Source organism: Phaethon aethereus (genome assembly GCF_964289735.1).
Source record: "Phaethon aethereus genome assembly, chromosome: 26".
Taxonomy (NCBI): Eukaryota; Metazoa; Chordata; class Aves; order Phaethontiformes; family Phaethontidae; genus Phaethon; species Phaethon aethereus.
In genome coordinates, this window is record NC_138602.1 from 3,414,235 (window position 1) to 3,439,216 (window position 24,982).

Sequence of the window (24,982 nt, forward strand, 5' to 3'; positions counted from 1 at the left end):
TTTCTCTAGGCTGGGTCAAAGCAGCCAGTCCAAGCAGTATTTGAAAAGGATTATTTCTTATGTTGTTTTTTTGTCAAAAGGTAAAAATTCCAAAGCTTGTTTCATTTTTGCAGCTAACAATGGAAGCGCTTTATCAGTAGCATTCAAAAATAAATACACCCGTGCCCTCCTTGCGCGCGTGCACACACACTCTCACACAGTGAATTGGCAGATTTAACAAGTATAAAAACAGCTCCTGAAACGTGAATATTAAGAAATGTCACATTGACACACACACAAAACAACAAACATAAAACAAACAAAAGAGACAGATGGACAAGCAGATGGGGAAAGACGGAAGACTGACAAGAGCCACGGAGCTGGGGTACATCTGTTGATGGAGATCCACTCCATGGGCACTGCCACTGAACACCAAGGGGTCACTCCAGAATGCTCACAATGGCTCTCCAGCGATGACTGCAGGGACTTGATGCCGGAGAGATGTTGCAAGAGCTGTTCTTCAACACCAGTTCTGAGAGGCTCAAGTTACTCCAACAGGACCATGTTTTGACAGTAAGAGGCTGCCTGAGCTGTGGACCGTATACCAGGGGTGTGTGGCCTTAAAATGCCATGTCTGCTGTAGCGGTTCTCTTTCTTCCTTACCCGGTTCTTGGTCTAAGGAAGAAACCCTCAGGCCCCATCCACTCCCCAGTTTCCTCTGAGCCACAAGGGCACCATTATCCAGTGAACTAGTTCCTGTGTCTCCTGGGTGTGAACCAGCTGCCCTGTTATGATTCCCCTTACGTCAGGGGTTGAAGAGGAAAATACTCCAACCACTCCCTGGGTAAGAACGTGAGTCCCAAAACCAAAGAAAAGCTAATGCCCCAATCCACACCAGTGGAGCCTGTGTCTATCAGCCCTCTCTTCTGCTTCAGAAACCTCTGAGCAGTCTCTTCAAAGCTCTACCTAGGTCTCAATTCCTCCAGTCTCACACAGATGCCTTACCTGATCTCAGTTGTTTTATTCTCCCATTGCTCGCGCTGGGGTCGACAGGCAGGAAATCTTTAAACCAAGTGATCTCTGGGTCTGGGTTCCCGCTGGCCGCACAGAGCATTGTGGCTGTTCGTGTCCGCTCCACCACTTTCAGCTGAGGCCCCATATCAATGTTGGGGAAGCCGGGAGGTAACTGGTCCTCTGGTGGTAGAGAACAAAGGAAGAGTAGTTAAACATGCACTAGGGACCCGGGCAGGTGAAGGAGACATTCACGGAAGAAAGCATCAAGCAGACTTGCTGGCCAGTACTCTGTGCAATGTAGTTTAAAACAAGGCTACAGTAAATGGTCCATAGATGGTTTGTGAGAACACATGATACAATAAAATGTACCAGCTTGTCCATTTTGTGTGACTATTGAAACGTCCCACAAGAAGATTCTAAATTTAAATGCAATCTATTAAAATCCTTTGGGGCATAGGAATAGCAATTTCAAAGTTTCTCCTGGTCTTGCACTGAATCCCTCTGTCAGGTAAGTGACTTGCACTTATTTGTTTTTACAGCAGAAGCTGTGCATACATATGGCAAAGATCCCTGCACTGCAGAGTACAGTCTATATACAGTGACATTTAAAAGGAGCGGTTCATCTTCCCCCTCCAAACCCCATAGTATGAAACAAACTGCACAAGAGAAATAATGAAAGCGACTACGTGAAAAGGCCTGTCAAAGATACAGTGGAAACCAGGAGAGAAAGGAGAGGAAAATATCATCCCGCTGTAGTTACCAGAGGGGACACACATAACAACAGTAAGCCAAGTGCTGTCAGACAGGGTGTGATTTTTAGATTTATTAATTCAGAGTGCTGCTGCCCTAGAAGAGGGACGTGGCATCAGCACCTAGAAGACAGGCTCAACTGAGCTTCTCGCTTCCTCTCAATCTTGCCTTTGCCTTCACTAATGAGGGTGACGAGGGCAATCCTAACTGATGCTGACTAATTTGTGATAACTAATACAAAACCTCAGCGCTTCCCCCATAATCTCTGTCACAACCTCCTAACTCATGTGGAAGAGAGCTTTCTTATGCTGCCTGATACAGCTCAGGAACATGCCATTCTTTTCCCCCAGAACATCAGTCTTTGCGGGAGGGCAGCTTGGAAGGAGGATGCGGGCACCAGGGTGAGACTTTATAGGGACTCTCCATCATTTCAAATGAAGTGTGTTGAGGAATCACAGCCTTGGGAATCTATGGTATTAAACGCATCCCAAAAGCAGGTGAAGGAAACAGAAAGGAAAGAACATAGAGGATTTTAAAAGGTGGGATTTTTAAAAAAGCAACGTACATCACAATCAGTCCCCCACTGAAACGCATGGGAGCTCTCACAGCGGCAGCAGAGATGGGCTGGAAACCCTTGCCTTGGTGGGAAACATCCCTGCCAACTGCAAACAGAAGAGCTCATTTCCTACTGCTGGCACACCACATAACAGAAGCAACGGAGTCAAACCTATGGCTGATCCCAGAGATGGTGGAACAAGAGAGAAACGCGGTGGCCTTGCTATGGTGGCTGCCTTTTCCTGTAGGAGCAAAGCAGAACCGCCAGATCCCAGTACTGCTCTATGCAAGCTCCAAACACACATGATTTGGGTAAGAGCTATTCCACACAGCTGTGCCTCACACTCAACTTCTAAAAACCTATGAAGATCACAAAGGCAGAGCTAAAGGTCTGTGTGCTTCTCTGATACCTGAGGCCAAGGAACTCTTGTCTAATGCTGTTATTAGCAGCACACAGCTACGGCAGAGAAGAAAAGGGTTTAAATGCCTCAATTGTGTGTTTAAAATGTGCATTGTTTCCTTCCTCTGACCACTGTTGGAGAGTTATAAAGGATCTATTGTGACTCACTGGAGAGTGAAATGTATTAACCACACCTCTCCTCATACATAAAAGGAATCTGACCACAAACAAAAACACATAACATTTTATAACTGCTAAAGTAGAATGGATCTCCTGGTATGGACAAACTTACAGTTGTATAAAGGTGTAGTCATTTCAGTGCATCTGAAGCACCCCTAAACCAGGATACTGCATTCTAAATAGAAACATAAACATCTTTAACTAGGGACTGAACCAAACCTTTGAGTTCTCAGTCCACCAGGCTGTGCTTGGGCACTGTAGGAGCCTCCAAACAGCGTGTGCTCTTGCAGATCATGTGTGCCGCAAAACCCTAGCCCCGCCAAGAGTGAGCTCAGGACAGAGGGGCCCTGGGAATTGTTCTGCCTTTGCACAGCTTTCAGCCAGGCTTTTAACGTCTTCTCTTCCCTTCTGCTATTTAACCAGGCGGTGGTGTGTTGTTAAGGAGCCGAGGAGCTGCTGCCGCATTGGCTGCAGATGACATCATTATTGATTACTGCTTTTATCCTGCTCCCTGGTGATGTTACTCCACCTGGCTCAAACCTGCGTCCGTTAATTCCATGAACCAATTAACCCAGAGAGAGAATAGCCCTCTGACTGGCAGGGTGTGTGTGAGTGTGTGTGTGTGTGCATGTGCGTGTGTGTTGGGGGAGGCCTGGTACAACTATTATTACGGAGTGTTTCTAATTAAACAAAAATGTTAATCTTGCAGCACAACGTGCAGAATTCCTCTGAGTTTAATTAAAACAACTGCAACTAGAGGCGTGATCAGATTTGAGGATCAGATCAGCAGAGGAAGCATCTCTGAACATCACATACTGCACTGATTCAAGTGCTCAGATTTCCTTCCTGCCAGGAAAGTGAAACTGCCTTCATCCCCTAACAATTGGATTCCCTGTAATAATGCAATTACAACCTCAACTCAATCCCCACCAGACATGCACACACATGCCCTGTCACCCTCCCCATCCATCCCCAAACACCGGCCCAAACCTGTTACCAAGTAAATAAATAAATAAGGAATGGTTTGGATTCTGAATTCTCGTTCTAAAAGCAGCTCGGGTAACTGCAAGAACAAAAGAACCAAGATGCAAGCTGAAGACACTTCAAGGGCACATCTGGGCAGCTGCCTGCTGTTGAAAATCATGTTAGCTTACACAGGCAAATGTTTTCACATGTTGCGCCTGCCATATTAACAGAGCACCCCAAACACCTCATTCCTACCCAAACTCTGCGTTGTTTAAATTTTGACTGCGTTGTTGAAAGTCCCCCCACCGATGCAAAGCTGGTGAATTACCTCAAGGCCACTGAACAAAGTAGGGTGAGAAAGAATAGGGGAGGAGGGATGGAGGGAGGCAGGGAGAGAAGAGCATGTCAGCGTTCATTTATAATAAATCCTACTGGAGGACATGCTCTGTGCTGGGGGGCACGCCTCGAACCAACCTGGGCGCATGTGCTGACACACACATGGTCACACAGAAAAAGCAAGGGACGCCAGCTACAGCAAAGGGAGACACCGGTGCTCGCTGTCTCCTTGTTGCTCTAGAAGGTGGCAGCTCTGTGTTTAGATAATTAGCTGTGCTGGAAATGAGGATAATAAAGAAAGATAAAGCGGGTGTTGCTGCTGCTCTTTTTCCCGCAGGGTGTGCACAGTTGTTTAATAATTTAGAGGAGAAGGAGGGTGTGAGCACATACAGACGCACTATGTATTGAATGCAGAAAGCCACAATGAGGATGCGATTGAAATGAAGAAGAGGAGGAATTCTTCGTTCTTCTCTGGAGATATGTGACCCAGCTCACAGATACTGGCTGGTCCCTAAGCAGCCAACCACTTCAAGGTGAAAGAACCAAGCGCACAGAGATGAAGCAGCTTGAGTGACATTAGTTTGAAGCGGAATCAACATGAAAATCCAGCACTCCTGAAACTTATTCCTGTTCTTTTCACTTACAGCTGCCCCTCCTCAACAGGTATCCCAGCATTCTGCAACTTGTGAAATTACATCAACAAGATACTTCCATCAATGTGTATATACCCGTGTCTTAGTTAACTGTTATCTCACAGCCAAAGGCAATTTTAATACATGCCAGGAGTCTCAGTGACATGCTCCGCCTGTTGATTCCATGTATTTTGATCTGAAACTTTTGCTATGAAAATAGTAAATAGCATAACAATGTTGTTATTAAAAATTTGCAGGCTTATACACAATAAATACACACTTAGACATTTGTGTTGGACCCCATAACAGAGCAGGTAATACATGGCCATCCCTACGCTAATGTATCCCTCTGTACCCTCCTTATAAAGGCATCTGAGTTAAAATTGCTCTGACATTATTCATAAGCTACAGAACAACTCTGCTTTCAACACGGCCTGATTTTCAGGACACTACAAGAAAAGCAAAACAAGTCAAGTTTGAAGAAAGACTGCTAAGAACTTTTCAAGTGGCAAGGTCACATTTCAGAGGGGCCAGCTTCTGTTTAAGATGTGCTCCTGTGGGACTCGATGCTTTCTGATGAGCATCTAGAACTGCTTTTTGTTTACCTTCTGCTGATCTAAAGCCAACAATTACAAAAAACAACAAAACAGCAGGGATCTTGCTAGAACTTTATACATGCCCACACCAGATGTCCTCTTGGAGCAGGAAATGTGTGAGGAAAATTTCGGGCCAGAATTGTCAGAGAAGAACTCTTCATAAAAATAAATCAACGGGGAATCACTAGAAAAAGAAGTTCTGAACGTCTGTCCATAGCAGCCTGAGTAAAGACGGCATTGGCCAGTATGCAGCGAGTGGTATATCAGGGCACAGTAAATTTTGTTCCATTACATTTAACTGGACCAAGCACTGGGGTATGGGCTCATGTTGCATTTACGACTTGCAAAGGGTAACCTCCACGGAACTCTTATCAGCTTGAACAGAGCAAAGAACTAAGCCAGTCCAGCCCCTGCTTGAAATCCAGCTTGTGCCTCCCAGCAGCAGAGGCAATGCAGACAGCAAGCTGCAGCAAGGCTGTACTCTCAGCTGCTGACTGCATAGGACAATCCTTCGCAGCACAAGAATCTCTGTCTCGGGCTACTAAAGAAGTGGAGGGAAAGTATAATCTGGATACAGGAAGCAATAATAATAAAAAATATGTATGCATTTCCTGGGAGTGTGGAGCGTAGAGAAACTATACCAACTGGGAGCTGGGGTGCCTGTGCCAATTAGCTTCCTTTCTGCCTAAGTTATAATGAAAAATGACAGCAGCTGGAGTCAACAATAACTGGAAAATGCTTCCCAAAACCGCTTTCTTTCCTTTTCTTCAGGCTCTGCAGGAATCAGGTTTGCAGGCACTATGTCTAGCCAGCTGTGGAAAGAACAGCAAGTCTTCACAGCCCTATCAAAACTCAGATCCCTTGAGAAGCTGAGCAGGAAGGACAAACAAGCCAGGAGAGCTGGTGTTAAGAGACTCTGTGTAAGCTGAATGGTGTCCATCTCACAAGTTCTGCTTCTCAGAACCTCCCAAAGGTTTCCTCTCCTGCAGCTTTCTGTTTTTAAGTGGATGCATGTGGATTTCTATCAGGGTCTGATCCAGGAGTAGTCATGAGCAAAAGCTCAAAAGGGGTTTACTCTCAATCCCTTCAGCAGCTGCATCTAGTAGGGAAGAATGTGGTTTTTTTTCTCTTCTGTTCATGAGACTATCTGCACCGGTGTTGAGGAAATCCTGTAACTGTTCATGCATGTGTATAGCATGAAGGTACACACATGAATGTCGAACTGTGATTACAACAGCACAGCCAACAGGCTGATTTACTACAAAGCCCATCCTGCAGAGTTTGTAACAGCTGGGGCCCAGGTTTCCATACTCCACAGTATTCCAAGGTAACAGCTTCTGCAAATGACAGCTCACATTCATCTCCAAGCTGAGGAGCAGCCCCCATCTTTATGCTAAGCATTAGTTCTGAAAGTGAGAGAAGAGAGACGGAAAGGAGGAGGCGGCCTTGCAAGGAAAGATCGAGAAAAGACAAACAGGAGAGTGGGTGAATGCAGAATTGGGAAGGAAAAAGAGGGGAATAAATGCCAGCATGCTAACTTTGTCATTGTGGAGATTAGTGGATTTGTGCTTGGTCCTTTTAACTTTCCCAGCACTTAAAAATGCAGATAAAGAGGAGACAGTCTTTGCTGTGTGAAAGCTAAGGAAAGATTAAGGATGGAGTAACTCCAGCTGAGCAGGAAACGGGAGGGTATGCAATAAAAACTGCTTCCTTGATGCTCTTCAACAACATCTTGGCCCAGGCCTGCAGCTAATTACCATTCCCCCCAGTTTCATGACCAGGGCACCCTAGCTGCTCTTGCACAGTCGGTTAGCAAAGCTACCGAACAAGGGCCTATTAGGCAAACAGAACAGGAGTGCTTGTGAAAGCAGCACAACGCGGGAGCAAAGCACACAGTAATAATGTTCTGGTGGGATCAGTAAAGTGTGTAATTAGTCAGGCAGTGGGGAGATGTAGCTCCTGCTCTGTCATTTCTCTCTCTCTAGCTGACATGTGTATGATGTTGATACCGGAAGGAAGAGCTGCAAAAAGACACGTACAAAGAACCTTGGTCCCAAAGGACAGTCACTGAGCTCAGCTCATCATTTCCCATACACTGCAGCTTTCTTTTGGTGGAGAGTGCCTTAAAAATGCTGTGAGAATCCAGAGGATTTGTGAGGGCACCAGCTAGAGGACAACCTTCTCTCTTGCCACTGCTTGTACTTAAATTCAAGGGGTAGAAATTTTGAATATGACTGCAGGGGCACTTCTCCCAAACTGTCACAGCTCCCAAGGAATATATGGGAACAACTGTGAAGAATAAGGCTCCCAGCCCTCTGGGATAACCTCAGCTAGGCATGCTCTTGTCATAAAGCGCTGTTCCAAACTCCTGACAGATACATCCCACCATGTACTGCTAACAGAAGGTTAAATGCCATGCCAGGCAAAGGAGCTACACAGAGATTTAAGTGCACCTACATAAATCTGTCAGGCATGACTGGACCATGGGCTTGCATGCACAAAGGCAGCCAGCGTCTTGACAACACAGAGCCTTCCAGGTGGGCAGCAGAAGGAATATTCCCTGCTACAAGGGGAGGTCAAGGGCTTTGCCATGTGCCCTTTATGTCTGGTCTTCATTTACTGCTGTACGTTGGGGATTTGCACACTAATTTCGCTCTGCACTATTAAGGATGTGCTCACTGTCTGTTCAAACAAAAAGATTTAGGACGTTCTTGGAGAGAACACTGAAATTGCTGAAGAAAAGGCAACTGTCATACAGGCAGAGCTACCACTTGGCCTTACAAGGACCACACACTGCCTGGAGCACCTAAAACTGTTGTAAGCCACGCTCATTGCAGAAATGATGGCTCTTACTGCAAGTACCCCTATTCAAAAGCCTATGACTTTTCTATAGCACCTACTGCTGATGGCTTCATCAATAGCTGATGCTCCCAAGCTAAACTCCCTTCAGGAGCTCTCAGGCAGTTATCCACCACACCCTTTCTGCCAGGATCACTTGCTTTGCCCTGTGGTTTGAATAGAGAACACCACACATCTTTTCCCCTAAAATAGGTCAGTTTTAGCAAGCAGCTTAGCTTAGTGTTTCACATAGCAATTTTACAGATCTCCGGGGTAGTAACAGTAAACATCCAGAGGCATCCACAGCAATAACATATTGTTCCCTCTCCCACATCAAGTTCAGGGAGCAGATTTCAAACAGATGACATGAAGGAGGCATCCATGTAAACATCCTCTATGGTGGGGACAAATGAAAAAAAAGAACCAGAACAAAATGGAGAGGGGAACTGTTTCCTTGGAGAGCGCATGGAGCAAAGGACCTCTGGAAAGAGGGAAGATGCCCAGAAAGCAAAATAGGTATCCTGCATAAGGGAAGAGGCTGGCATTACTGCCAACTACATGAAAGCCCATGCAGATGCATAATCATCTTAACCTCAGCCCATTAAGCGATTACTCAATGAACAAAGTTTTCTTGGGTGGCTGGATGAACAATGCCACATTTCTAAGGAGAATGATGGGGAGCTGCTCATAAACCTGGGGAAGGAATTTTTACTGGGAGGGAGGGAAGATCAGAATCATAGGATAATTCAGGTTGGAAGGAACCTGGGCACATCATCCAGTCAAACCTCCTAAAGTAGTCCAGTTTTAGCTTTGTTTCTTACATAGCAATTTTACGACTCTCTGGGAGAATAACAGCAAACAGATCTGACAGGTCAAAACAAACCAAAAAAAGGAGGACTTCATGCCTTGGCCACATCTGAAGGAAGGGAGAAGCTGAAGGGTCCCTTCTCCCCTGTAACACAGATGCATGGCAGGCAGGCATGCTCTTTACCTCGGAGGACGGTGAGCTTGGCATGGACGGTGACCTCTCCATGGGGGTTTTGAGCAACACACTCATAGATGTTCTCATCCCGGGGAGTCCGGAGGGGTTGGATCCTCAAAACAGCACCTGCACTTTCATCAAATTCAATTGTCTGGGGAATAAAGAGAGACACACACATAGTAAGTATCCTTGGCTTGCAAGTAAAAGGTTCATTCCTGCTTCTGAAGAAGGCATCAGCATATATACAAGCATGCATACTCACAAATACGCTTCAGCAGCTGCCCCACAATACGCTACACATAACCAACGTGGTCAACTTGTCTCTCCACTGACGTCAAGGTGCCAGAGAACTGTCCCATGCTAAACCCTGTCCTTGACCACTGACCCACTGAAACTGCTACATATATCTCAAACGCTCTGAAAGAATGAGCCATGGTGATGGGGTTGGGGGGAGTGGGTGTTCAGGGTACAACTGTGATGAAGGAGCAGAAAATGGACCAAGTGAAAACAAAATAAAAATGAACCCCTGCCTTGTTCCTCTATCTGCATGGGCAGCTGACACCACAAAGCTCTTCTCAGCGCACAGCTGCGTGGCAGGGCTGAGTCCCACAGCAAATTCCACAGGATGACCTCCTGGTCCTTGTTCCTCCACTCTCATTTCTATCTCACCAATACCAATTGCTTGGGTCTGGCTGCCAGCAACTGTAATGGTTACTCCAGGCTGTCCCAGGGTTAAAATAATGAGCCATGGATGGGTAATGAAAGGTGCATGTACAGAGCTGAAGAAGCACCAGCTTAGTTGGTACTTACTTTGTTTCTTAGGGAAGGAAGAAGACAGCTATATATTATATCCCAGGAGGGGAAAAAAAACAACAAAACAAAAGAAAAACTCAAATAATGTAAGTGAGCCAAATTCTCTCTGGCTTTGGAACAAATCCAGCTGTTGACATGGCCAAGAGCTTGCATTTCACTCCTGCTGCTGTTAAAACTCATCCCCTTCCAAACGCCCCTTATTATCGTGTCTGAGAACGGCCAACGAAGAGCGCTAGCTGCTTTCTGTCAGTCTCTCTCTCTTTACACATACACATATTTCAAGGACATATTTTACCTCAAACCTCTGAGAGTTCACTTTCTTCCCTTTCTTGTTCCAGGTGACCCGTGGCTTTGGGTCCCCAGTCGCTTGGCATACGAAGGAGGCCACCCCTCCCGACACACCAATTTGGTCCACAGGCTTTTTAATGAACACAGGGGGACCTTTAGGAAAAAAAGAAATGTCATCATTGGCAAAAGGAAAGACAAACTCTAATAAACACTGTTTGTAATTAATAGTAGCATTATCACTGCTATTCTCTAACAACCCCAGATGGAATTAAACCTCTTGGCCTTTTGGGAATGAAGTCTTTACCTCTATTTTACATACGAAGAAGCTACAGCACAAAATAATTAAGAGCCTGATCCTACCAAGAAATTGCAATATGATGGTGTTGCAAAGCCTCTCTTAAAAAGTGGATTTTTTAACTCTCTTGCACAGGTGAAATTGCCCTTGCAAAACCCATCTAATGATCATCACCAAAGGCTGACAGAGCTGAAAACAACATCTAGAAACACTGAATTGCCCTCCCCATACCCAAGCAGATGACCAAAACACCGAGGAATGGGGGAGATTTATGGGAACATAGCGCTAAAAGGTGGGAGAAGGACCATGAAATAAACGGAGCACATGAGATCCTGAGGATGATGGTGTGAAACAGGCTGATGCCAGTGGCTTTAGGGTGTGAAACCTCCTTGGCTCGTAGTACACCTCTGTTTTTAGCTGCAAATCTTTACCCTGACCCTCACTGGTACACTTACACAGCAACAGGCACGCCATGCTTTGGAACAGGCAAGTTGATAGGATACAGCCCAACAAACGACAGTCATGATCATTTCAAAACAATCCGTTTGTCAAGACCAAGAGCATGGCAGCCAAGTCTGCCGTCTGCTCCTGCAGTTCCCCCCTCCCCTCTTCTCCCCCTTCTCATCTGAGAAACATCTGAGAAGAACATGGAATTCATGCTGCTGAAGGAAGAAGCCAAAAGCTCCTCAGAATTCCTCTCATAACCAGATGCTTAAAGGTGCAGTGATGCCTGAACAAACACACTCAGAGTCTGGGGCTGCATTTTAGCCAAACCTCATGCAACAGAACAACACTTGAGCTCGCAGCACCTCTCCCTCACCCCCTGGCACTGATTGCCAGGCATGTCTGACTGCCTTCAAGAGCACCTCTGCAAGGAGGGAAGAGGATGCTGGGATGGGCTTTCTGACCAAGGAAGGTGTCAAGGGCCTCCTCATGAGAGGAAGACGAGGCCAGGAGCGTTCACACAGAGCCCATATTGCCTCTAACCTCAGGGAATCCTCCTTCTGTGCTCTAACCTGTTTTCCCTGCACAGTTTTCTCTCATGTAGTTAGCTTAAAATTTATTGAAATATTTAAATCACAAGGCCACAGCTGTGTTCAAATAAAATCACTCAGATCATAAAGTTTCCGTCTGTTATTCTTGAGAAACGTAGACCACATGACTCTGAAATGTGTGTTTTATACGTACATACTCAAAGTCTATAAAATAAGATGTAAACAGCCTACCAAAGAGCTTAAGAGGAGGGCAAATGGTAGCTAGAGAGACATCTCCAGGGTCTTTTAGGGGTCGAAAGACAAAACGAAGCATTCTTCCCTTTCCCTGCCTGGTGTGGCCAGCAGTATATAAATAAAAGCCACTGAGCAAGCTCATGTGATGCAATCAAGCATTTGTTTCCATGCTGGAGGTAAATACAATTTGCTGGAGCTGTTTACATCCCGCCGAATGCTGTGTGTACAAAGCATCAGATTTATAAATATCCAAATCTATATTTAGAGGTCAGAGTCGTCTTTGCAATGTTACAGCTAAAGGTTATCAAGCAAGTCCCACTGGAGGTACTGGCACCAGGGAATCTGTCTTCCACCTGAGGAAGGTAAAACCAAAACTTTGCTTCAGGCTAAAATATAAATGCTCACTCTGCCCACAACCCGACCTCCTTCCTCTCGCCTCAGTTCAATATGTGAAGAGCTTGCAGAAGTCAGTTCTGAAGGTACAGCCAAAAACATCCAGGGATTTTAAGAACACTTTATTCATTTCCTAAAATAAAAGCTCCTAATAATCCTTAACGTCACATATACATTTAAATGGGTGCAAGCAGTACGATGAGAGCAGAGCTAAGGAGAAAAATAAGGTTCTATATCTGTCCTGAAGAAAGGGACGGTGCTCCAAAAAATAGTGTGAGCCTGGATTCATTGCTCAGCATCCTCTTCTGGGGACCTCTGTTGACCCAGAGTGTGGTAACGGGGAAGGTGAGTTGCTCTGCGAACACTGCTTTCCAGAGCTCACTGTGATGTTGAACTGCCTACGACAAACTCACTCTGAGACAGAGACACACGAAACCAAACAAAAATCCCTATCAAACAATCCATTAGATTTTGCTACTCACTTGGAAAATCAATGAAAATCAAAGCTAAATTGTTGATTTTAAAATTGCCCAAGCCTCTGAGCTCCAGACTTTGATTCTCCCCCCCTCCGCCAAATCACCCGTTGCGCTCTCCACCTATGCGTCCTAGTCACTGCGGCACTCGGCGCTTCTGCCCACGCCAGTCGCAGAGCCACCCTCTCCCCTCCGGGAACGAGAAAGGCAGCGCTATCGCAGGCGAGGTGGTGATGATACAAAGCTGAAGCAAATTCCTACATGCTGCGTAGGACTGCCACAGCTCTGCCGTGCCAGGTCTGGCTTGCAGTGAAACATGCAGTTAGAATTCAGTCTCCAGCTCTGCAAATTGCTTTGAAAGGCTCCAAAAGCAGGAACAAGGTGCAGTGCGAAAGTGAAACACTATCAGCCCACTCAGAGGGGCTTACGTGCTTCCCCTCATTTGTCAAGATTGCAGGACCTCCGTTTTAAATAAAAAAACAAAAATCAGAGACAGGCATTTTCCAGATGACATATTTGCAATCCAGGAGATTTTATATCACTTCACCAATCTTCCCCCATGGAGAGCTGAGAACAAGTCAGTCTTGGAAAGACTGAGTTTGAGTTCCACCTAGGTCCAGTTGTCACAAGAGATAGTTCTTTTTCCTCTTTCTCCGCTTGGAACGTAGCAGAACCTGTTTTTTTGCAGTATCAAAACAGCAATGGAAAAACCTGGAGCTTAAAAGAATTTTCCTACTATGAGAGGTTTCCTGCTGGGTTTGGGTCTCCGGAGAGGAGGTTGAAAAGACCGGATGGCTGCTGTGTACCTGCGATTCTTCTCTACAGCTTAATGGAAAGCCATCAAGTCAAACTGAGCCCTTCACTCCTGCCCAACGCCTACGCACTTCCCAAAAGCAACAGCCAGGGCAAGTGACACACTGGATAGTTGCCACAGACTGTAAGGAAGAGACACATGTTCACCATCCATCTCGTGCTCTGTAACTGTGTCCGCAAAGACCATCAGCACGCACACGGTCTGCCCTCTGACCTAACCACTGCCACCCCTTCCAGCCAGCTCTGCTCCCGCCCTGCGTCCCCGACTGCTGGCAAGGGCAGCTGATGGGACCATGCGCTCACCTCCCGGTCACCCCTACGCGGACACAACCTCCAGCTGGCTTCACCTTCCAAAGCACAGGCCTAGAGAAACATGGGCGGTGCCAGCATCTGTTCAGAAGGGTAATGGCCCACATTTGCTGCTGGGATTTCGTGAATTCTAACGCAGACTTTGAGAAGAAGCTGCGAGGTGATACAGGTGGGGTCTCCTACTCATCCCCGAGGCACATGCACTACAGGAGCACGGTAAGACATCAGCCCACGTACAAGGGCTGCACACCAAGGCAGCTTTCCTCACAGAAGAGGAAAATGCTGCTGCCTCACCTCTCCTTCCTTCCTTCTTTCATGTGACACCAAAGCAGAAAAAGTTCTTCAAACGCAGTCATGTAAAAAAAAAAAAAACCACCAACATCTCCCTGCTAATGATACAGAGACGACAAAACAGTCTGGAAGCTTTGCAGCAAGGAAGCTTGAAAGATGTAGGAGTGGGGAGAAGGAGGGGACATCTCACCCTTTAAACCCGAATGCCCCTCAGGAACCGCTGCCATGGTGAATGGCGGGTGATGGACGAGGAACGAGGGAGACAGGCTGGCCACCATATGCCTGTCTGAAACATCAAAACCCAAGGACAGAGAAAGGGATCGAGAACTCAGAGGTGGTTTGAGGGGTGGGAGAGAGGCAAGAGCACAAACAGGCTTAACGTATCTGAGCTGACAGCCGAAGGGGAGCTGGTGCGGCGAGGAGAAAAAGGAAAAGCACAGTTATGAACCTGCACCATGGATCCTCCTCCCTTGCCTCCCGTAAGCCTGGTCCCCAGACTGAGCCGGCCGCCCCTCCTGCCAGCACTGTGAGTGGGTTTATGGAGGGACAAGGAGGGAATGCATTTAAGCCTCACAGACCACACCACTGGGTAGGAGCAGCTTTCTTCACTCTACCCCAGTGTGCTCCAGCCATAAAACAGGAGAGACAGCCTGAAAAGCTGAGGGGAAAACTCACACCGGCCCAGCTAAAGGCAGTCGAATGAAGTCCTGGTGGTGCAGAGGGCTGTGTAAAACCAGTACGGCAGCTGCCAGTCCCCTTCCCAGCTCTCCGGGTAGTTTCAGGGAAGGCTGACCAGAGTTAGCCCAAATGGGCGTAAGGAGAGGGGCAGGTCATGGTGGGGACATACTGACTCCCCTGGGCCTGAGACAAAATTGATTCTCAAAGCATTTTGTGTCAGCCTGACAGATCAATACCCCAACACCGTCCCAGCCACCCGCAGCCAAAACGCTCTGGTGCTGGCTCAGGGGATTGTCCACTATGGACAATTTGGGAAACGTATGGAATGGGCCAACAAGAGCAGACTGAAGACAGCCCCCTGCCCCTCCAGCCTGGGCTGCAGGAGCACACACATATGGCCAGAACCTGCCCTACACCATGAAGCTCTTGAGGTAAAGCCCTCAGTACTGACAGGCGTGGGATCAGCCGGCGGCACGCAGCCCTCCACCTTTCTGCCATGAGGGAAGAGAAGACCCCACACACTTTGCTGCCAAAATGGCTGGGAGACCCAACTCTGACTGAAATTTCTCCTCCCTCCTGAGCTACAGCCTGACAGCTTTGGGGCAGGTCCAAGGCAGAAAGCTGCTCCTACAGGGAGAGGGACAAGATGTCTGCCGTGTCCCCTTCCACCCACTCCCCACAGGGGAGGCCGGGAGGCACCACCACCATAGTAACAGGCCCATCTCACCCCACAGGCACCAAAGCAAAGGCCAGAGGATGGTCCCTGGCCACATTACTGTACTATTTGCCCCAGCCTTGGGAGGGAAGGGGCAGTGTGTGTGTAAGCTGTCCCTCCACCCTGCAGGCTCTCCCTGAGGGGGCTGCAGAGATGCGCCTCCATATCTCTGCTTCCTCCTGACCTTCCCAGCACTCTCCCCGCATCTCCAGCCCCACAGCAAGGACCCAGTGCTGATTTTAGCTGCCAAAATTCACCTCTCTGCTTAACCCCTCGCTTCTGCAGCCTCCTCCTGCCACCCCCAGGAAAGCACCTCAACAATGGACCACAAATAAAGACAAACCACTTATTCTTTCGTCTGGCCCCAGCACAGAGAGCAGCGTGAGCCTGGCTGAAAGGGCCCCTCGCCCACAGTGGCAACAATCCATGGAGACAAAAGAAAGCTAGCTGCGAAACGCATATTTTAAAAGGTTTTGCTTCCATTTTTGGTGGTTGTGCTCCCCGCTGTCAGCGCTCTGGTGGAGGCCCACGCGCCGGTGCCGCTGACCCACGGCGCTGGCACACGAGGAGCCGGTTTTCGGCTCCTCCTTCACCGGTGAAGAAACACTCATTATTGCCACCCTGGGGAACGGAGAGGGCTTTCCACTGTACCTGAGACTCGCCACAGAAACTAAAGCAAAAGCAAGAATATAGCAGGCAGGCCATTTTCTTGCCATTTGGCTGGCTTATCGTAGCCTTCCTAAATGCATACTGCAGCCATCATGTTGCTCACTGTTCCCAGTTGACCTTCCACAAACGGCCCCGTGGTGTTGAGCCCGACATTTCCCCGTGGAGTTGCCCACCATGAGAGCATGCCCACGCTACAAGAGAGATTCAGGGCACGTTAGCCAATGACAACCTGTATCCTAGCTCAAAAATACTGAACGGATCAAAATGTACCCTTTTTTGTGCATATATATATACACACACACACACACACATATGCACCTCTATCTTTCCAGAACAAAAGTAAAAGATGAGTCCGTTAAGCCACTCATGGTCAATGGTATTTCACTGTAAGCATTAGCACATCCCAATCCGCTCTTCCAGGCTCCAGATGATTCCCATAATCGGGATTCAGATCTCTGGCTCTGACGCAAATTCGGCTGACCTTGGGTACTCGCCCTTCCCCGCACCTCAGTCTGCCACATGTAGCGCGGAGGTGACAATCCTCATTTCTCACACCTGCCTGCCTGCCTGTCTTGGTCTAGACACTACAAGCAATTTGGAGCAAAGGATGGTCTCAGAACAAATCTGTCCAGCACTCAATACCCCAGGTGGTATTGCACACAACTACAGCCTCTAAATACTGTAATACAAAAAGAAAATAACCACAAAAAAGTCACTAGAGACAGGACTCTCGGACCTTCTTCCACATGTACTTCTTGGTTGGAGAAGATAAAAACCAAAAGCCAGACAAAAGCTTTGCAATCTCTCAACAACCAGGTCCTGTTAGCTTGAACGGGGACATCTCTCTTCGTTATTTCTCACCCCTTGCTAACTTCTAGAACAACAAGGAAGGAATCTGACAGCATTCTCACTGAGATGCAAAGGGTTAAACCCCCCTACTCTTCGTCCTCCTCCCCCTCCCCTTTGGTTTTTGGGCTGAAACTTTCTGCTGATCTAGTGAAACTCCATCCCTGTTTTCCACAGCTGCTGACAGGCTCACAAGCGGAGAAGGAGCACAAGGTACTCCCCGAACTACAGCCCTGGGTGGTAGAGCTTTCATCTCCCCTCCTAAAAACCTCTCCGAGAATGTGAGATCGGGGTCCGGCCACGCACTGAGCGTTTGGTTGCTGGTTTAGGAAACGCGTTTTACACGCACGTGCTGCTGCGGTCTGCCTGCACGCAGCAGACGCAAGCCCTGCACTTGAGGGATCGGGCTGGGAGCGTGGAGCAGCTGGGGCCGGCGGAGCAGAGGAACAGCTCTGTCACACCAGTGAGTTGGGGAGCCAGAGGGGAGCAGAGGGTAGAAAGGCTGGGAAAATGAGTGGGGATAAGGAGAGAAGAGATCAACAGGGAAAATGCAAAAGAACTGGAGCAAGATGGAGAGGAGGGAGGTGTTCAGAGACAGCAAGGAAGTGAAGATTAGATAGAGGAGACGAACCACGGAGCAGATGAAAACAAGAGAGAGCAGCCAAATTTGAGACAGATGGAGAGTGGGGAGCAAGAATGCGATGTTTGGAATGGGTACGTATTTCAAAGCAGCGGCATTAGGGAGCGGGGGAGCTTGCAAGAGAGGTAGAGGCAAGAAAGATGGCTCCATAATTTACATTTTTCTTCGTGAGAGGTGTGAGAGCTGCAAACTGGTAGCAGGACTGATGCAGGCTGTGGGGAGAGTCTCTGTGGAGATACTCAACGAGATTGAAAACACCCCTTGGAGAGGTCCTGCAGAGAGACTGGTCCCCTTGAAATCCACGGGTTTACTGACATATTTTGCACTTTTTTTCCAAGGGCTGTTTCTCAGTGCCTCACAAATAAAATTAAAATGAGGATTTTCTGACAGAACAAACAAACAGAGAGTGAATTATATTCCATTTCCCCGTCAATAACTTCTCCCCAACCCAGTCGTCTTATCATCATAAAAAGTCCATTAAGCAGTAATTGGGGAGGCAGCAGAACGCAGGGCTGGTCCATGAAACAGAAGCACGCTCGGTCCCCAACTGGCCTTTTCGGGGAAGGCAGACAGGATAATTATAGGCTTCAGACAGAGACTTCCTCTTACTGTCAGCAGCTCTTGGCTCCCTTCAGGGAGATGGGACTGGCAAGGTTGGGGAAAGGAGGGTAAAAAAAGATCGAGGACCTTTTTTTAGAAGTGAAATACTTCCACCTTGCTATTCCCCTGCTGCTGATCCAACAAGCCCTTACTTGACTCAGAAAAGCTGGGCTATATGCAGGTGAATGCAGGCTTTTCCCCTGTTGGGACACGGAGGAATGTCACTTGTAAGACTACCCCTCTCCTTTCTTGCAAGGCCCCAGAGAAGGGAGGACAGCAGTGAAGGATGCAACCCAGCACAGGATTTAACACAGCAGAAAACAGGTGAGAAAGATCAAGAATTCATTTCATACACCTTTACTACGCTGGCTGTCCAACAACCCCAACATCTGCTCCGTTCTGATGCCTGCCTGTGCTGCCAGCTCCCACCTTTCCCCTCAGCCAGGATGAGGCAGCAGACCCTTCATAGCCAGCACCATGCAAGCTGTTCTTACCATGAGGCTTGTAATTTTGAGGATCTGGCACATACACACAGCCTTCAGGCTCCTATTTGCAAAGCACTCAGATACAGACCCTTTGGAAGAAGAGGTACGAGCCTGCAGCCATGGAGGCAGGATGAGACTGAGGCTACCAAAGATCTATTCCTAGTTCTGTCACCCAAGGTGAGAAAAACCACGTTATCCTCCCCGCTGGAGGGGAAGCGTAATCCTTCCTTCTGGTCTATTTAAATTGCTAGTTTTTGGGGATGGGACTGTGCCTTATCGCATGGGAACAGCAGCTAGTACAAAGTCATCCAGTTTCAGCAGGACTTCTCCAGGCTACCATCGTACATCCGTATGTATGGAAAGGAGCCACCTCTCTCCATAGCACAAGGGGTATTTGTCACTGCCACAGATAGTCCCAGCCCCAGTGACCCTGATACAGCCAAGGAAAACATCCTTCCAACTGTGATTTATGCGAATGTACAGGGCACACTGTAACGATACACATACACAGGATGCAAACTGCTCTACAGGACAGAGAGCTGTCCCTCTTCTACAGGGAGTGGGATGGTATTCTGGACCACCTTCCTCCTTCCCTCCCTAACACAGGAAAACTGGCTATCTGGTGCCTCATGCCACATAGCGTGCACACCCCAGAAACTACCCATCCTGTGAGAGCTGTGGCATGGTGGAAGCTTAGAGCACTGCACGGGCTTCACCTTAATGAATAAGAAATAGGGGATTAACACTGGGGGTGAAGGGATCTGTATTTTGGCAGTAAAGGACAGCAAACGTGGCAGGCAGCTAGTGCTGCCAGAGTCCCATCAGAGCACGACTCTGCACATAAGGCAAGAAAGGATGGAAAAGAGGCAACACTTAGCAGTGTACGAAGTATGTGCACAAGGGAATGTGATCTAGAAGATAAAAGACTGAGTTTGCTTTTCAGTGCATTCTGTGGCCCCGCTCCACAAATAGCCTCCTCCCGTGCCTCAGTTTCCCCACCTCCCCTCTCTTACCTGTTCAGCTGAAGAGCTTCAGGTGTACCAACCACTTCTCTCCCTGCTTACTGCCTGCGCCCAGCACAGAGCAGTTCTGCCCTCCCTCCCTGGTGCAAACCAAACTGACGGGCAAGGGAGCAAGAAGGTAGTAATGCAGATGGACCTCTGGCCAGGATTCCCATTCACGTTCTGGCACTACAACAGAATGCCAGGAGGAAAGTTGCTCCCTCTGACCAGCAAGAGCTGAAGCAGACAAGCAGTGCTGGCATGGAAGATGGCAGCCTTGGGATCAGCATGCACAGGAGCACATGCAGCCTCAGCAACGTGGCCAGTCAGGACCCTGGGGGTACATAAGTGCTTTCAATCAACCTTAACAACATCTCGTTTCGTCTTTGTCCACAAGTCCTATCACACAGCGTAACAACCCAGAGCAGAGCAAGAGCAAGAAACCCCCGGACCTATCCTGGCAACTTAATGAGGGCCCTTTGTCCATCAAGTGTCATGACAGCAATCCCAGATTGTTTGCAATCAGAAGCTTAAGGCAGGGACCTATCTCTCCCCTTGCCATGTTGTTAGGACAGCTTCTACTCCATCCATGTCATCGATATTGGCAACCCGGAGAAGCTCAATTCACCCCCTGCCTAGAAAAGACACAGCTAGAAAGGACTTGCTCTTCGCCCAACTTGCACTGCTCTGTTTGAGTCACTAAAGGATCAGAGTCCATGGGGGATACCAGAACATGAAAAACCACCTCCTATGGGACAAGCCTGAAATAAGAAAAAGCTTAACGAGCAAGGATCCCAACTCCCGGGGCCATGCCATCTTAATACAGCCCAGCAGAGGTCCCGAGCCACTGAAAAGTGACAGCAGACTCAGCAGCAATGGGGAAAACAAACTGCTACAAGCTTCTGCATCTCACGGCCTTTCAGAGAAAGCGCAGTGCTAGGAGCCCTAAGGATGTGATTGGGGACATCAGTTCGGACCCTCGGTTTAGCGATATGACAAAGACCTTTGCAAAATGTACCCACACAGCTAGGTCCCCACTGGCAGGTCAGAAGGGAGTGCAGCAAATGAATGATCCCAATCACGATTTGCTAACTAATACATGCACGGAGGGATCATTTGGGGATGAAAAGCACACCAGATACATAAAATACCACCTGATAAAACTCTGCTTTTACTCCTGTAAATAAAAGCTACATTACTTCCACTTACTAGCTGTTGTCTGCTGCTTGCTTTCAGGCTCCCTGGTCTACTGGAAAAGGGCAAGGTACAATTCCTAGAGCACAGAATTTTGGGTATTTTCAAAAGCTTGTTACATCAGTCCTATCCAACCTCTGGTAAGAGACTCCAGCCCACATTTTCCATGGGACAAAAGGAGATTCTGAGTATATAAGCTTGAAAAACCTTACCCTGGATCTTAACAGTATATTATGAGCTTGAACTGCTCGTCTATTGGGACTGGGATGTCAAGGGAGCTTAAGATGGGAGATCTTGAAAACAAGAAACCAAAACCTAATAAAGCCATGACTAATGGATGAACACAACCTTTAACAATCATGAACTTCGACTCCTACCACACGAGTCATTTCAATTTCTGTCTCTGAACCACAATACTCATCATTCAGATTTGCAGTGGGCACATCAACACGAAAAAAGAAAAAAGGGAGAATCCAACAACAGTGCTGAGAACTGCCAGTACTGGGAACCTAACAAATTCAGTTTTGGGATAACTAGAGATTCAGTGAGCTCGAAAAAACGTGCAACACATGAGTGAGAGAGAAATGGAAACATGGAAAAGCAGCAGCAAGGACCCCTTAAATTCTTCTGTCAAAGACAGTGATTGAGGAAGGTGAGCTTTTTTTCTGTTCATGTTTGATGCCTGCAAGAGGTGCAGGGAAGGCTTCTTATCAGAAGGCTGTAATATAGCCCCTCCAGGCACCAGGGCAGAAGATGTCGCCTTCTTTCAGGTGAAGGCAGTCCCTCAAGTGGCAGCTACTGGAATTAACCACAATTAGCAGGTCTTAAAAGGAAAGGGGAGTATCATAGCATTCATAAAGAGAAAAAAAAAACCACACAGAGAAAGCCCTCAAAACCAAACGGATCCTGCCCATACAGATAAACAAAGAAAAACTAGAGCCGAAGGATCTTCCTGGCTCACGGAGTGATCTCATGAGAGCCAGTCTCAAGGTGATCTTTAATAGCTGAACTGAAAAAAACCCTACACCGTCTTTTTTGAAATTCATTCAAACAAATCAAAGTCCAGGCTAAAGATTTGTAAGTGTCGGCACTCTTAACAGCATGCTCAGACTAATTTATGAATAAACCCACAAATTCTAAGGGAGGTGAGGGAGGAAGAGGACATAGTCAAATTAATTTGACTTTATTAATTAAAAAAACCACCAAGTTTCATCACCCTACCACTCTTTAGAGGTTGTGTGAGAGTGGGGGGGGAGCTATGCTCATTAATTATGCAGAAAATGCAAAACTATCATCCTCTGAATGAGTTTAAAATAAGGAGAAACCCTTTCAGAATGGGGAGAAATTACTCCCCAAGGCAGCTGAAATTTCTCTTGCAACTTCAAAGGACAATAAATTATTCAAATTGCTCGCGCCACTCCACACGCTCTCTCACTCTCTCCCCTTCTCAATTTTATGCTCCTGAGTCAATTAAAGGTTTGGAGGACTCAGAGAAACTTTGTAGAATGCTAAACCAGTTGCAGCTCCTTCTGTTTATTTTTTTCTTTTTTAAAGTTTTGCTTTTCCTCTTGGCCTCAAAAGGAAACAGAAATGATTTTGTGCATTAGAGCTGAAACTAGTGGGACTGGTTTTAACCAAGCCTGCATGAAACAGCAATGTTTCATGTCTGCAACAAGTAAGATGGGACATGCAAAAAATTCTCTACGCAACGATACTGTGGAAACAGGTCAATCCTTATTCCTTCATGTCAACTGTTCAAATCATTCATTGCAATATCCCCTTTCAAAATCTTAGCAGTAGACGCCCAAAGTATATTTATAATGCTCTGTCCTGGCAACCTTCAGGTCTAGGTTAGCTGCGATCTCTTCCATAGTCACGCTGTTATCTGCTGTGCCCTTGGACGGAGCAGGTGGCTCTCCTGCCAAACTGTAACATGACTATTTAGTGTTTGCAGTATGAGAACCCCAAACCAAGACTGAGACTAATTACACCGCACAACAACACGGCGAGAGAAGTCCTCGCTCAAAAAAGCAAATCTAGACAAGCAAAAAGCAGGAACAAAGGTTGAGAAAGCGCATTCACGGAGCGAGAACGCTCCTGACTTGTGATCCACTACCCAGCCTGCAGCCTGTACGATGGTTAGCTCCTCCACATGCAGCAGATGGCATAAAACGTGACTGTTTTCATGAACTTTAACAACCCCCGAAAAATTAAAGGCAGCTGCAATGCAGGGAACATCACAGCTCTCTAAGGTGGGAACTGGGACCAATTATGTTGCAAAAGAACATCCTTGACTGGAGGGGAGAGTGGCATAGAGTAAATAAAACTGTTCTTTGGAGATTGTGTCTCACAGGCCAGCTCGAGCCCAGATTCCATCCCACGCACACTGAAGAACGACATTCCTCTGGTCGGGCATCCTTGAAAAACACTCTGCTTTGCCTTCTAAGAATAATATTGGGCTTGCCAGGCCACAAAAAGGATGGGAATATCCTCGTAGATTCCCTTTAGTGACCCAGGACATTCATATCTAATTGATCTTGAAAAGACACAACCACACAGACCTTGCCAGACAGATGAAAAGCTGATGTGACCCAGGCTCTTGGTGAGATACCAGAAAGATCCTGTCCTTCCTGGCACCACGTGCAAGAACTGTCTGGTGAAAAGCACACCCAAAGGGGAAAGTCACAAAGAAATAAGTATTGGCTTCTTGGTAAATCCGGACACAGAGTAAAAGCCCTCGTTTTGGCATCCAGGTATGGTGAAGACACGTTTTCTCCATCACAAACACTATGTAGATGACATTTTCACACAAGCTGCTTGTTTACACAACAAACAGATGCTCTTTTCCCCTAACTTAGCCATCTAATGAAGCTGAGCAGCAAGAACCTCTGGTTGGGAAAAGATCCTTTACCAGGAGACACCCATGACTGGGTCCCAAACACCCATGGCTGCTGCTGTCCCCAGGTGCTCTTCAGCAGAGATTAATCCAATAAGCACTCGCAGTGTGGGGCACAGCTGAGACCTGGGAGATGACAGCCCCCCTGCGCCCAAGAAAGCTCTTTCAAAAGGTGATTTATTTCCTCTCCTGCTCCTACAGAAGACACAAACTTTTCAATTTGAGTTATCTTAAAATAAAAAAAAATAAAAAAAAAATACATCACTCGATCCAGGCAGGCAAGGTTTAATTTAATCAGGCACTTAAGGTGACACAGAAGCTTAATTTGGTGTCCTTGAGTGGGATGACAACTAGTCGAGAACCCTTAGCAACCACAGGCTGGATCGCAGCTGGCAGACAGAGAAGGCAACAAAGGAAAGGGCAATTCAGAAACAAGGACAGCAAGGTGTCTCCTTGCCTGCGAAAGCAACCGGTGCATGGGGAACGCAAGCTGCAAGTGGATCCGGGGAAGGGACTCGGGGATCTCTGCCTTCTGGGCGGATGCAATTCAGATGCTGCCTCCTCTTGCACACCATTAGACTCTACTCATTTAAGGAACAACGTACAACACCAAGTAGAAACTCCACCACCTGCCAACCAACCACACAACCTCCTATACGTCCCCACCTTAACTTCTACCCCTCCTGCCTGCACCCACCAAGGGGAAAAAGTCTTTCTGCAGCATCGCCCTGGCTCCTCAGCCCCCAGCAGGTACACTGTCGTGTACCAGAATTGCTTGTGGGGCAATTCAGCCTCACCACATTTTGACACCTTCCTTTTTCCCCAGCCAATGCTGTTGCCTTGTCACAAATCAGTCTCAAACACTTATAAATGGAGCGGCTTTCTCTCACAGTGGAGAAGGATTCACTTCCCACTGATGTCGTCTTAACACGTCTATCAAGTCCTAAGATCGAGCCTCCTTGATTTTTACCATCTTATCTGACAGCTGCTGTCTTGGCCAACAACAGATCAAAGCGAGGAACTCCGGAGCTAAAAGCTGTGAGCTCTGCTGCAGAGGCTAATCCTCGGTGGATAACAGCACACGAGGGACCAGCCAGAGGAGACGAGTCAGATACACCTGTAAGTC

General features: G+C 47.4%; 1 protein-coding gene across 6 annotated transcripts in view; it reads right to left on the reverse strand.

The window, feature by feature from the left end:
• The window catches only part of PTPRS (protein tyrosine phosphatase receptor type S), a gene marked incomplete at both ends in the record, with an annotated part of 97,239 nt that overhangs the window by 67,721 nt on the left and 4,536 nt on the right, over window positions 1–24,982 (reverse strand). For 3 of the 6 annotated variants that reach the window (XM_082011071.1, XM_082011067.1, XM_082011066.1), the window contains 3 exons: window positions 985–1,173; window positions 9,238–9,379; window positions 10,337–10,482. In XM_082011071.1, coding sequence (XP_081867197.1) covers window positions 985–1,173; window positions 9,238–9,379; window positions 10,337–10,482 — 477 coding nt within the window. Of the gene's footprint in view, window positions 1–984; window positions 1,174–9,237; window positions 9,380–10,336; window positions 10,483–24,982 lie in introns of those variants that run through there. The other 3 variants (XM_082011070.1, XM_082011069.1, XM_082011068.1) reach the window with 1 other exon arrangement.